The sequence below is a fragment of the Gekko japonicus genome, unplaced genomic scaffold (genome assembly GCF_001447785.1).
Source record: "Gekko japonicus isolate JY-2015 unplaced genomic scaffold, Gekko_japonicus_V1.1 scaffold6836, whole genome shotgun sequence".
Taxonomy (NCBI): Eukaryota; Metazoa; Chordata; class Lepidosauria; order Squamata; family Gekkonidae; genus Gekko; species Gekko japonicus.
This window is the reverse complement of record NW_015162163.1, coordinates 4,142-18,424: the sequence shown is the minus strand read 5'-3', so window position 1 is coordinate 18,424 and position 14,283 is coordinate 4,142. Positions and strand designations below refer to the sequence as shown.

The 14,283-nt window shown below is 49.7% G+C and overlaps 2 protein-coding genes across 2 annotated transcripts in view; one reads left to right on the top strand and one right to left on the bottom strand.

Moving 5' to 3' along the window:
* The window catches only part of LOC107105678 (SOSS complex subunit B2-like), a 12,200-nt gene extending 4,459 nt beyond the window's left edge, over nucleotides 1-7,741 (bottom strand). Inside the window, exons 1-4 of the mRNA XM_015405675.1 lie at nucleotides 7,199-7,741; nucleotides 6,182-6,320; nucleotides 1,647-1,718; nucleotides 355-433 (exon numbers count right to left, since the gene is read on the bottom strand). Of these exons, the coding sequence (XP_015261161.1) occupies nucleotides 355-433; nucleotides 1,647-1,718; nucleotides 6,182-6,320; nucleotides 7,199-7,283 (375 nt within the window). The 5' untranslated portion in view covers nucleotides 7,284-7,741. The remainder of the gene's footprint in view (nucleotides 1-354; nucleotides 434-1,646; nucleotides 1,719-6,181; nucleotides 6,321-7,198) is intronic.
* A 4,035-nt stretch (nucleotides 7,742-11,776) lies between these two features.
* On the top strand, nucleotides 11,777-12,610 carry LOC107105680 (testis-specific serine/threonine-protein kinase 6-like). The gene has a single exon (XM_015405676.1). It carries the CDS (start codon nucleotides 11,777-11,779, stop codon nucleotides 12,608-12,610), a length of 834 nt encoding a protein of 277 aa, XP_015261162.1.
* Nucleotides 12,611-14,283: the final 1,673 nt, after the last annotated feature.

The following is a 14,283-nucleotide window of genomic DNA, read 5'->3' as shown; positions in this document are numbered from 1 at the left end:
TGCTATTGATACTGCGTCACTGAAGTACCTGGCAACACATTTCACTCCCTCTAGTGGTCAACCCGATATTGCGCTGGTTTACCTCCAGCATAAAACCCCGCAGTTTAAATCCGAAGGGAGATATGCCAGACATAAACCAGTGTGACACAGAATTGACCACTGAAAGGAGCAGGACAAAACCCCAAAGAAACAGGAGCTTACAAGCGAGGAAGATGAGCAGGCGGGAAACCCCCTTCGTTTCGGAACCTCTCATTTAATCCGGAGCACACGCCAGTGAAGCAAACCAACTGCCTTGCCCACGGAGCTTGGACGACCGATCGTCATGACCGATAGTAGACAGAGGGGGAAATTTACCTTTACACCCCTAGCAGAGGCTGGCTCCTCCAGAGTAGTGCGGAAGCTCGCAATGGGGCTGCCTCCTACCGTGCCTAGCCTGTGGATAAATAGAGGACTTCAGTTTTTAAGGCTGCAAGTCCTTCCAACGTGATAACCCAGAAGCAACCACTGGCACTTACCTGCTGACCAATGTATTTAGGGGGAAGAGCCTGGGCCGGACAGAACCCACGACAGAGCCCCAAAACTGTACTTTAATCCCAAGGAGAATCCCCTTCCTTTAATCCAGTAAAAATTCTACGATGCAAAGCTCTTGAGCAGTGAATAATTATAAATCGTTCATTACCCAACTGACAAAAGGAGTAACAGACGATTAAAACTGCTAGGGGTTTGGGGGGGGTCCTCGCCAGCAAGATGTAACTATCTCATAGGGTTATAAATCAGAGCGGGCCAACATGCACAGTGAAATATAGCATCTTCTGAGGTCTTCTGAGAATTTAGGCCCATCATGAGAGGGAGGGGCAGGAAAGGGTTGCCTCAGTACTTAAGTTCTTGTGGCCCTTTCTTACATGCCCAGGGAAATGCCGGTCGCCACTTTGGAGTCAGGAAGCCATTTTTCTCCATGCCAGTTCGGCTGGAGATCCTGGAGGGGTTTTTTTTGTCATCTTCTGGGTGTGGAACAGCGGTCACTGGGGGGGTGGAGGGGCAGGTATTTGTGAATTTCCTGCATTGTGCCAGGGGTTGGACTAGATGACCCTGGAAGTCCCTTCCAACCCTATGATTCTATGATTCTATATACAACAGATGCTCCAGAAGAATGTGTGAAGAAGGACCAATCTTGCCTAAATAACAGGAGCAAATTTGTTCTGAGTAAGGCAAGCGCAAAAACTTAGCCATAATTACCAATGAACGGGCATTTAATCTGGCCAGTACAAAAGCTCTTAAAAGACTCAGGACAGGTCAACAGACAAGTGTAAGAGGGAAGTGATTTCAGAAGAGGAATGCTAAAAAAAACCTGTGACAAACAAGTTAATTTGACATGACTTCTCACCAAAGCAAATATTGCAAATATTGCAGGATAACTTCATTCCTGAAGGGTGGTTAGAGTAACAACTCGGATCCCCACACACTTATCATGACCCAAACGCCCACAAACAAAACTCTTCGGCATGGATACTAAAGCCCCCTTAAGCCAATAAAGAGACAGTGGGACGCAGGTTTCCTTTGGGCCCATCCACAGCCCACAGTTTATACCCACCAGTTCAGCCTGAAAACCACGAGGCCTTGAATAAGCGTAAGAACAAGATACTCACTCTCCGATTTTATGAAGATCTCCCCCCCTTCCAGTGTAAAGCGTAAGGCATCCTTTGAAGAGAGATGCGTACCTAACCGAGAGAGTACCAGCAGTGTTAGAAGGAAAACAGAACAACAAAATCCAGTTTGACAGATGAAAAAATACAGGGCCCGGCCAAACTTTGGCTCATCTGTATTCCACTGACCGCCACAGGCGGGTTTGACAGGTGATTAATCCCCTGCTGCTGAAATCAGTCAGGTTCTTATAGGCTTAACTTTGGACGGGTTGTGTCCAATGTTCCCTCTAAGGTGTGGAGTCTCGTGAGCAAAAATTCTACTTTGTGAGCTACTGGCATTAAAGTTGTGAGCAAGCAATTTGGCTACTGCATCAATTAGTTTGCTCTGGAGCCCTCCTTTCTGAGCCAAGACAAAAATGTGTGAGCTGGAGGCTAAAGAACTGTGAGCTGGCTCACACTAACTCAGCTTAGAGGGAACAATGGCTGTGTCTTAAACGCCACAAAATGATTTGCGGATCGCACAGCTGATAATGGATCCTCTCACAAGAAATGCAAATGTTCGATCAGGGACAAGGCATAAGGCATAGAGGGGCCGTGGCTCAGTAGCAGAGCTTCTGCTTGGCATGCGGAAGGTTCCCAGGTGCAATCCCCGGCATCTCCGGTTAAAAGGACCAGGCAGTAGGTGATGGGAAAGACCTCTGCCTGAGACCCTGGAGAGCCACTGCCAGTCTGAGTAGACAATACTGACCTTGACAGACCAATTGTCTGATTCAGTGCAAGGCAGCTTTCATGGGTTCCTATGACCCCTCGACCCAGAAATCTATACAGCGCAGAAAGCAAGACAAGTTCCGCATGCCCTGTGCAAACAAACACCAGGCAGCCGGATTCTTGAGTGTGGAAAACCGAAAAGAACACATCTAATGGGAACGGCAGGTAAATATATTTCAGAATTATTTTCCGAAGGATCTCAAAAAAAAAAGAACGCGACTCCGCCAGTGTTCCCTCTAAGCTGAGTGAGTGTGAGCCAGCTCACCGTTCTTTAGCCTCCGGCGCACACATTTTTGTCTTCGCTCAGGAAGGAGGGCTCCAGAGCAAGAATGGGCTCCAGAGCAGACTAATTTATGCAACAGCCAAATCGCTCGCTCGCAACTTTAAGGCCAGCAGCTCACAAAGTAGAAATTTTGCTCACAAGACTCCATGGCTTTGAGGGGAACATTGGACTCTGCCCATCAGCCTGTGTTCCTCTGCGTCTGTCACAAACACAGCTACGGCGCCCTGTAAGAGGATATGACGTTTTCTCTGCTAACTGTTGGTTCTGAGGGAGAAATTATCTGGTTGCTACAGGGGGGGATCCTGCCAACCTAGCAGTTCGAAAGCAAGAAATTGCAAGTAGATAAATAGGTACCACTTCGGTGGGAAGGTAACAGCGTTCCGTGCGCCTTGGTGTTTAGTCATGCCGGCCACATGACCACGGAAACGTCTTCGGACAGCGCTGGCTCTTCGGCTTGGAAACGGAGATGAGCACCGCAACCCTAGAGTCGGACTCGACTGGCTTTCGAGCAAGGGAACCTTTACCTTACAGGGGGGGAATGACCCGTCGACAATCACCCCATGACATCAGAGCCCCCCAGTCCTCATCCAATTTCAAGAGCCGCAGCCAGCACGCTAATAACGATGCATCTTTAAGGTGCATAAAAACCTAGCTACTTCTTTTACTGGACTCCTGGTCGGCCCCAAAACCCAAACCCTATTTCATTGCTTATTGACCATCCCCGTCTCGTCGACTGTATTGACTCTCTCTCTGTAATCCACCTTGAGACACACCCATTGAGAAAGGCAGGCGACAGATTACGAGTTTGTTTGTTTTTAAATAAAGATTTGTTAGCCAGCAGATTTTACTCTACAGGACAAACACACAAACAGCTGAGGAGACCGGCAGGCCTTGAGGTTTTTGCTTTAGTCATGGAGGACACAGGAGGTCTGGAGTCAGCTTTTAAAATTTTTAGAAGAGGAAGAGATTGGATTTATACCCCCCCTTTCACTCGGAGTCTCAGAGCGGCTTACAAGCTCCTTCCCCTTCCCCTCCCCACAACAGACACCCTGTGAGGTCGGTGGGGTTGGGAGAGCTCTGAGAGAACTGCTCCTGAGAGAACAGCTCTGAGAGAACTTGTGACTGACCCAAACTCAACCAACCAACCCACCCCCTTCCCCCAATCTACTATGCCCCAGCCATTTTCCTCCTGGTGGAAAAACAGCATCTAGAACAGGGGTCGCCAAGTGGTGTTTAGAATGTGGGAGCGGCTAACCAGGGCTTCTTCCCAGAAGAAAGATGACGTCCCCTCCCCCTCTTGCCAACACAGCTTGGCTCGGCAATTTTCCCTCCAAGCTGTGGAGTCTTGTGAGCAAAAATTTTACTTTGTGAGCTACTGGCATTAAAGTTGTGAGCGACTTGGCTACTGCGTAAGTGAGCTTGCTCTGGAGCCCTCCTTCCTGAGCGAAGACAAAAATGTGTGAGCCGGAGGCTAAAAAAACTGTGAGCTAGCTCACACTGACTCAGCTTAGAGGGAACGCTGGCTGCCACCCTCCATTTGGCCCAGCGGAAAGCCGGGGCTTGCCTTAACTCAGCGAAGGAAACCGAACAAGCCAGAGGACAGGAAAAAGGAAGTTGACGGCTCTCTTATTTTTAAGCCACCACATTTTGAAGAAATGAGTCACGGATCGCTCTGGGTAAGCGGCCTCGCTGGGAATGCAGCTAGGCAGGATGCATACACAGGGCTGAGTGTTGAAAACCACGTTCGGCCCCCAATCTTGTACATCGGCCAGGGAAAGGCCGCATCCTTCCCGCGGATTCTCCCTCCAAAAGGCTTCGCCCTCAGATACAATCAGGACCGGCGGGCCAAATGTGAGACACACAGGACGGTGACTGTCCCGCGTCTCCTGGGTTTATGACAGATCCCCCAACTACAGGGATCAGTTCCCCTGGAGAAAATGGCTGCTTTGGAGGCCGGACGCCGTGGCCTCGTACCTTGCTGAGTTGGCAAACCCCAGTGAAGAAAAGGAGCTGTCGTTTCGGCAGCGTTGCCAGCCTCCGGGTGGAACCTGAACCTCTCCCAGAATCACGACAGATCTCCCGGCTACGGAGATCGGTTTCCTTGGAGAAAATGGCTGCTTTGGAGGGTGGGCTCTGCGGCATTCTACCTCGTCCTCCCCGGGGGGGGTCCATCCCCAAATCTCCAGGAATCTCCCACCCCGAAGCTGGTAACCCTTGCCCTACGACAAGAACCCTGGGGAAACAACAGGGGGGAATTAATTCTCTTGTGGGCTCGAGTGCATTTTGCCCGGAAGCCGTTTGTGTTGCAATAAATGGGCCAGCCCAGAAGTTGATACAGGACTCTTTGGTTTCAGCGCAATGGATTAACCACCGGAACCATTTTGGCTCTGTCAGGACTAGCGAAGGGACCCTGTTTCTGTTGCTCTTCCTGCTCCATATTAAATTCCTTTCGCAATTTATTTACTTCGCTTCTACCCGGCTTTTCTCCCTAATAGTGACCCAAAATGGCTTCCATCATTCTGAAGGGAGGCTGTAAAGCGACTAATAAACTTCTAACCTCATCTCTTTGAAGCAGAGAGGTTTTTATAAATGTTGAGCTTTCACAATTTATTATTGTGCTATTTTAATTAAAAAGGCTGATGCAAGAACACCTGTTTATCAGAACTAAACTATAACTCCTAGTTAGAAAAACTTTTCTGCTGTCAATTAAATTTGATATAGAACACTTGTTTTTTTACTGTTTTGCTTAGTGGCTAGCAGCTTAATTCCCCAGGAGACTTTCAAAGGATTTTTTTAAAAGATTCCTGGAAGTTAGCAATAATTAAGAAACAATTATTTGAACCCTTAAGTTACTTTTTTTACAATTCTCCTCGCCTCTATTTTATCCTCACAATAACCCTGCAAGGTAGGTTAGGCCAAGAGCACGCGGGCTGGCCCAAGGTCACTTGGTGAGCTTCCGAGGCAACGCGAAGGTTCGAACCTGGACCTGTCCCAGATCCTAGTCTGACACCGGCTCTCTGTTTGAAAAGCAAGTCACAAGCCGAGGCTGACTTCACTCCTCCCCCAGTGCAAGGTCTGGGTTCGAGTTAAGAAGAATGCTCAGAAGTAGCATAAGAACATCAGAAGAGCCCTGCTGGATCAGACCAATGGTCCAAACGGTCAATCTAGTCCAGCATCCTGCCTCACGATGTGGCCAACCAGTTCTTGGGGTGGTTAAGCGAGTCGGACGAGCGTCTAGGAAAAACAGGTTCAGACGTCCCCTGGAAGCTCACTTGGTGACCTTGGGCAAGCGAGCAATAAAACGTACAGCGAGTCTGACAACCTCGCAGGGTTGTTGTGAAGATAAAATGGAAGAAAATAGAATGCCGCAGGCCGCTCGGAGTCCACGTTAGGGGGAAAAGGGAGGGGATTAAATTCCAAAAATTGAACGAAGGAGGAGGAGGCAGGGCCCACCCGTGTCCCCAAGCCACCCTTCCCCCCAACGTACCCTTTGGTCAGCCGGATGATGTCGCCCGGCTGGATGAGGCTCCCCAGTTCGTCCCACACCGACATGGTGACGCTGCCCGTCTTGTCAGCCACTTTGCAGGATCGCACCTCGCGCCCGTTTTTGGTCTTGGTGACCCGCCCTGCAGGGGGTAAGTCGGGCGGGGAGGGGGGAGAGACAGAGGCAGAACATGAACATGAAAAGGTCGGGAAGAGCACCAACCTACCAGCTGACCCTCTCTTGTTGTTTAAAGGGGAAAGTTTGTTTAGAAGTAAAACTCAGGAGCAAAACATTTAGAAAAATACAGAGAAATACAAATAGAGATACACACACACACACACACATGCGCATATGCATTTGTGTGTGTAAATATATATACATATATGTACAATCACAAAAAATGTATAAATACATATGTGTATGCTTATATATACATATATATATACACACACATACACATGTATATACATATATATATATACACACACGTATACATATACAGATATACCAACCTAATAGCTGACCCTCTTTTTGTTGTTTAAAGGGGAAAGTCTTCTTAGAAATAAAACTCAGGAGCAATTTTTTTAGAAAAATACAGAGAAATATACACACACACACACATATGTATATGTGTACAGGCACAAAAATATGTATAAGTACATATACCTGTATGCATGTGTGTCTATGCACACATACACATATGCACACATACATATATATAAACAAATACATATATAGATATACCTACACACACATATCTACATATACATATATATCAATACATATATCTGTGTGCCTATGTGTGCATATACACATCTATACATACACAAACATCAGAAGCAGCTCTCTGCTGCCTCCTACAGGCCAGGAAGGGAGGGCAGGCTAGGAGGAAGAGGGGGCTTCCCTCCCTCCCTCCCCCCCCCCGCCGGGCGACCACGCGGCCCCCTGTCCCAAAAGGAAACCTGGGGGGGGGGGGGGGGGGGTTGCGGTCGACGAGCCCTTCCTGCGGGGCTCACTTACCGATCTCCAGCACAATAAAGACGACATTGAGGTTTTTCAGTCCGGGCTTTATGTCTTTAATGAAGTGGTACGTTTCGTGGGCCATGGCGCGGCGGAGGGCTTTTACTCGCGAGGAGGGTGGCGCAGGAGGGGGGGTTGGGAGAAAGGAGACAAAGCAGAGAGGCGGACACGGCGAGGCTTGGGAAAACGCAACAAGCAGGGATTGCGGGTGAGTCGAGATTGCGGGAAGGGGGGGGGAGGCACAGAAGGCACGTGCGCCCCTACTCGCGAGTAGGCCCGGGGGGTGCTTTGGAGAGGTCCGGGCAGCTCAGCCAGGGAAGGAGCCGGCCCCTTTCCCCGCACTGAACCCCCCCGCAGCTCTTTCTCCCCCTTCGCCCTTATTCTTTGACAGCTACCAAGGGGGGGCTTCTGGGCTTGCTTTCGCCCCTTCCCTTTTTTTCCGACTTCCACCCCTCCCTGCTTTGCTTAAGGGCAGCAAATGCCGCGCCTCCGCCTTCACACGTGCTCCAGAACACACACGCGCGTCCCTTCCCACCCGCTCGCCACGCGCTTCCCCCTCGCTCTAAAGGAAGCATGTGGCTGCGCCCGGCTTTTAAACCGGGCGGCCCGGACCATTCTCGCTAGACTGGGGGGGGGGGACAGGAAAAGTTTCGGGAGGAGAAGGCCGAGAAAGGGGGCGAAAAGATGGTCGATTGGTGCACGCGGGATACCGTCCTCCCCGCCGAATCCCCTCCTGGCCCTCCTCGTTCCCCGAGCGATGCCCGTTTTAGGGAGGGCGCGGTCCGAACTGGTCCTGTTTCCCCCCCCCCTCCGGCCGGGATGGACGCGCCCTTTGGAACGCGGAGACACCAGAATGGAACGGAGTGTGACAAAGTGCCCCGTGAGAGGCGCTGATTGGCTGGCGGGGCTCCTTTTGTCCTCTGACCTAGACTAGTTTCCCACTCCCCCCCCACTCCCTCTTTCCCCCCTGGGGGGGGGCAGGTCGGAGCCTGTCTGGCCGGAAAGGGTAGACTGCAGACTCATCGCGATCCCTTTCTCAGGGCTTTGAGCATGATTGCATGGACAGACAGTCCTGGACAGTGTTCCCTCTAAGCTGAGTCAGTGTGAGCTGGCTCACCGCTTTTTAGCCTCCGGCTCAGACATTTTCGTCTTAGCTCAGGGAGGAGATCCCTCCAGAGCTAACTAATTTATGCCGCTCGCTGACGACTTTAATGCCAGTAGCTCACAAAGTGGAATTTTTGCTCACAAGACTCCAGAGCATAGAGGGAGCGTTACTCCCGGCACTAGGGTTGCCAGGTCTGGGTTGGAAAATACCTGGAGACTTTGGGGGTGGATCCAGGAGAAGGCGGGGTTTGGGGAGGGGAGGGGCCTCAGCAGTGTACAATGCCATAGAGTCCACCCTTCAAAGCAGCCATTTTCTCCAGGGGAACTGATCTCTATCAGCTGGAGATCAGTTGCAAAAGCGGGAGATCTCCAGGCCCCACCTGGAGGCTGGCAACCCTACCCGGCACCCCCCAAAAAAATGAATTTTGTCTTTTCTCCCCCCCCCCTTTGCTGCCTTCCAGAATACAGCAATCAAATCTGGACCGTTTAACCCCCCCACCTCCCAAGCTGGACTGTCATGGCATAATATTTGCTTCTCGGCTAGGATTGCCAGTCTCCAGGTGGGGCCTGGAGACCTCCCACTTTCACAGCTGATCTCCAGCTGACAGAGATCAGCTCCCCTGGAGAAAATGGCTGCTTGGAAGGGCGGACTCTGTGGCATTGGGCCACGCGGAGGCCCCTCCCCCAACCCCACCCGCTCCAGGATCCACCCCCAAAGTCTCCAGGTATTTCCCAACCCAGAGCTGGCAACCCTACAATGGCATGACCTCATGGGTTCTCAGAATCGAATCCCTGTTCTTTACAGGAAATCTAAATGAAATACAATTAGAAGGAGGATGCTGTCAGAGGGAATCCGAGGGAAGACATCTTTGGGGAAATAACTACTATTTCTTCCTTTGGAAACCCCTACATATTTTTATTTATTTATCAAATTTATACCCCGCCTTCCCCCGTAGGGCTCATTTTAATCATTTTGAATTGAAACGAAGTGTTGTAATTTTAGAGAGAGATCTTTGCAGAGCAAAGCTGGGAGATACGCCCAGCCTCTGCGTCGAAGCTAGACTTTTCACCGTGCAGGATTAGGCCCGTCAGATGCAGCGTCTCTTAAAAGATTCAAGGAGTCATCTAATTAAGGTATCCTTCAACAGAAGACTGAAGCATTCCACTCTGCTCTTGCAGAGTGCAGGGGGTTTGACTAGATGACCTGCAAGGTCCCTTCCAACTCTTAACATTCTATGATTTATTTGCGAAATTTCCTCCCGAACAAAAGTTTTTTTCCCCTTTTACCTGTTAGACGTTTGACCTTGAAGCCCCACACAGATGTCTTTTAGGATTTTTTTCCCCCACACTGTCAGGATAATTATTTTGCTCCAATAAAGCCTTTATAAATAGTATGCATTAGAATAAATTGTAATGCTAATATACATTAACATAGAAGATTTCAAGTCCTCCATCTTCCTTTCAAATCGGGGATCTAATTACATAACCTCTCTTTCTCTCTCTAAACTCCATAGAACGTGACGTTCCGGGAATAAATTGGGTCCGTTGTTGCAAATCATTTGGAAACTAATTCCTACAGCATTTCAGAGTTAAAAAATCCTTACAGGGGCTCCCAAAACTTCTACGGAACCAGCAAGTTTATAGCTTTATAGGACAGAGGGCCAGAATTCGCATTGGCTGTGGCGGATTTGCCTTTGGACTGTAGGTCCCATAACGGAATGTTTAACCTTCCATGAGAAAGAAAAATGCGCTGTGATGTTGGATTGCCGGCTCTGAGTTGGGAAATACCTGAAGATTTTGGTGGTAGAGCTTGAGGAGGGAGGGACTCCAGGAGAGCCAGTCTGGTGTCGTGGTGAAGTGCGCGGACTCTAATCTGGGAGAACCGGGTTTGATTCCTCACTCCTCCACTCGCAGCTGCTGGATGACCTTGGATCAGTCACAAGTTCTTTCAGAGCTGTTCTCTCAAGGGTAGTTCTTGGAAGAGCTCTCTCAGCCCCACCTACCTCAGAGGGTGTCTGTCATGGGGAGGGGAAAGGAAAGGAGTTTGTAAGCCACTCTGAGACTCCGAGTGAAGGGTGGGGTATAAAATCCAAGCTCTCCTTCTCTTCTTCTTCTCCAATGGGCTATAATGCCATAGTGTCCTCCTTCTAAAGTGGTCATTTTCTCCAGAGGAACTGAGAAGGTCAGTTGTAATGCCAGGAGATCTCCAGCCACCACCTGGAGGTTGGCCACCCTGATTCCTCCATAGACAACTAGCAGGAAGACAGCTAGGATCCTTCTCCCAAACTTACGCACGAATTGAATTTTTTTTTGTTTGCAAAACCGATGTTTTCCATTCTCTCGGTGGGGCTTACGATGATCCCCAGGCCACACAGCTCAGTTCCCTTGGAGAAAATGGCGGCTTGGGGAGGCGGAGTCTATGACATCATAGTACGTTGAGCCCCTCCCCTCCCCAGGCTCCACCACTCAAATCTCCCAAGTATTTCTCAACCTGGAATGGGCAGAACGCGGTGACCCCACACTCGGAATCTGGTGGTACAGACGAGATCCCTCGATGAGAACTGGAATAGTAATTGAAAAGACTGGGAGATAGACTTGAATCAGGGGAATAGATCAAGATGGGTATAGATAGGTCATGGGGATTCAAGATGGGTCGCTGTGTCAGTCTGTAGCGGTAGAAAAGAGCAAGAGTCCAGTAGCCCCTTGAAGAGAGCCAGTTTGGTGTCGTGGTTAAGTGCGCGGACTCTAATCTGGGAGAACCGGGTTTGATTCCCCACTCCTCCACTGGCACCTGCTGGATGACCTTGGGCAAGCCATAGTTCTTACAAGAGCTGTTCTCTCAAGGACAGTTCTCTCAGAGCTCTCTCAGTCCCACCTACCTCGCAGGGTGTCTGTTGTGGGGAGGGGAAGGGAAAGGAGTTTGTAAGCCGCTCTGAGACTCCGAGTGAATGGCGGTGTACAAATCTAATCTCCTCCTCCTCCTATTTATTTTTATGTATGTATTTATTTATTGGATTTTTACCGTGCCCTGAGCCAAGGCCAGCTCAGGGCGGTTTACATAAAATCAGTACATAATTTACAATAAATTGTAAATATAAAATCAGTACATAATTTACAATAAATTATTGTAAATAATTTCTTCTGCTTCTCTAACAAAATTTGTAGCAGGGGAGGAGCTTTCGCGAGTCACAACTCACTTCTTCAGATACCAAGGGGGTAGCTCAACTGAAACAATTCCCTGTTTTCCCAATGAGGTTAGCTGCCTGACACCACTGATTATGCGTAGGGACACATAACACATGACACACTTAGGACTTCACAATACCCGTATGAGTAGTGATGACTTCAAAGCCAGGCCCTCAGAGAGCACATGGGGAGCCAGGGTGTGGAGACGCCGATCACAATGGGTTGAAGCACTGAGCCCCAGGAAGAAAGGAAGAAAACTGAAGAGCGTTTCAGCCTTTCCGGGTCACCATGTCCAGGGGTTCCAGGGGAGACAAGCTTCTCTGTGACCTGGGTTACAAGCTGGGCCAAACCCTTGGGGAAGGCAGCTATTCCAAGGTCAGGGTAGCCACCTCGGCTAAGTACAAGGGTCCTCTGGCGATCAAAATGGTGGACCGGCGCCGAGCCCCTCGAGACTTCGTCGAGAAGTTCCTGCCACGAGAGCTATCCATCTTGCGGGGGATTCGGCACCCGCACATCGTGAGAGTCTACGAGTTCATTGAGGTCTGCAACGGGACGCTCTACATTGTCATGGAAGCCGCATCCACGGACTTGTTACAACTGGTACAGAAAGAAGGGAAGCTACCTTGCGCCCCAGAAGCACGGGACATCTTTGCCCAGGTCGTGGGTGCCGTGCGCTACCTCCACGACAGGCATCTAGTGCACCGCGATCTCAAGTGCGAGAATGTGTTGCTCACGTCCGATGGCCGTCGAGCCAAACTGACCGATTTCGGCTTCGGCAAGGAGTCGCGGGGATATCCGGAACTGAGCACCACCTACTGTGGGTCGGCTGCTTACGCCTCCCCCGAGGTGCTTATGGGCATCCCCTATGATCCCAAAAAGTATGACGTGTGGAGCCTGGGCATCATGCTCTACGTGATGATTACCGGATGTATGCCCTTTGACGACACCCATATCCACAGCATGCCCTGCCGCCAGAAGAGAGGGCCCACGTTTCCCGAAGATCTGCCGAACTTTTCGGAACCCTGCAAAAAGCTCGTGAAACAGCTGCTCCAGTTCAGTCCCGAATCCCGACCCTGTGTGGGACTAGTCGCAAAGAACAGCTGGCTGAAGGGGGACACCTAAGCGGGACGGCCTTCCCTATTCCTGTGCTGTTGGCACAGCACCACGGCTCCTACTAGAGGCGGTCCCTTCGAGGGGGAACATGTTAACAGAGCAGTGAGCATGTAGAGTTGCCGGAAAGAGGTTTCTGAGATGTTGAGCACGGGGAGTGAATAAGCAAATCGGATTGGGGGGGAAGACAACTGTGACACAGGTTCCTCTGAAATTAAGGGACTTGCTTCTTAGCAAATGTATTTAAGTTTGGGGTGCCAACGAGATCTTTTAAACCCCCTTTTCCTTGTGTCGGCTGTGATTCTGTTTGTTATTTCTCACCTATTTGGAGCAAACACTTTCACCACTACACCATACTGGCTGTTAACGGTGTGACATCGCGGAAGTTATAAAAACTGATCGGAACCTGAGAGGAGGGGACCATGTGAGAGAGTGGCCATAAATCATCCACAAGATTTCCAAGGGTTCTAAAAGGCAGGCTCAGTTTATACCGGCAGCCCGCCATACTGGAATAAACACCATGCACGCTAACCCCCTCATTTTGTGCAAACCTGGTCCATTCGTACGGTCAGACATGGCCTATTGGGTCAGAGCCAGTGTGACGTAGTGGTCAAGAGAGTCGGACTCGTATCTGGGAGACCCGGGTTCGAATCCTCACTTGTGCCACGGAAGCCCGCTGGGTGACCGTGGGCGAGTCCCACTCTCTCAGCCTAACCCTACCTCACAGGGTTGTTGTGAGGATAAAGTGGAGGAGAGGAGACGGATGTAAGCCACCTTGGGTCCCCATTGAGGAGAAAGGTGGACTATAGATTAAATAAATAAATAAAGGCAGAGGAAAGCTTCCATTTTGAGTTTGGTTAATACGGAGAAAGGAAAAGAAAAGGGGGAAAAAAGATTCGGGTCGGGAAGTTGTCCACGTGCCTTAGATTTTCAGGTCCGAATATTCACAAAGTAAACGGGCTTGTTGAAAATGCACTTGATCTCCACACAGCTCTACTTTCCTGCCACATGCCTTCGGACCAGATGGCAGCGGCAGCTGAGGCATTAATAATGGGTGTTGGTCACTCTTACGAAATTATTTGGGCTGCCGTCATCGTACCATTTACCCCGGAGGAATCCCATTGGCTGCCACGGGGTTGTTCCCTTAATGATGAGTTCGCGGGCTGTGACCTTTGTTTAATACCTTATGACATTCAAACACTGTGTGTGCAAGAACAAAAAATGTCCTTCCAGAAAAGGAAATGGTATAATCTGAATGTACAGGTAGACCAGGTGACGAAGTTCAGAAGCAGAAGCTGTGCTGGCTGCTGTCCTGTGTACATGAATGTGGGAGTAAGTTTTCACTGAACATAGCGGCATATTTGTGAGCCCTCCCTCCCTCCCTCCCTCCCTTCCGCCCTTCCGCCCTTCCTCCCTCTCTCTTACTTTCTTTCTTTCCTTTTCTTTCTTTCTTTCACTATTCCTCTGACCTATAGGTCTTGTGTAGTGTTTATCAAACATAACTGGGAATATGAGGAAGAAAGGAAAAATTCAGACCAGACAGGACTAGTACATATGCCACAAAGACAACTCTTCTCTTGTAAATGGCCCGAACGCTCATGGCCAGAACTAAAAATTTAACTAAGAGGAGTCTATTTTCTACTCTTGAATCTACTAGTAATTTAGAAACGAGGATACCTGCTGAG

What these genes read in the sequence shown, in the direction of transcription:
- LOC107105680 (XM_015405676.1), top strand. Translation starts at nt 11,777, where the DNA reads ATGTCCAGGGGTTCCAGGGGAGACAAGCTTCTCTGTGACCTGGGTTAC.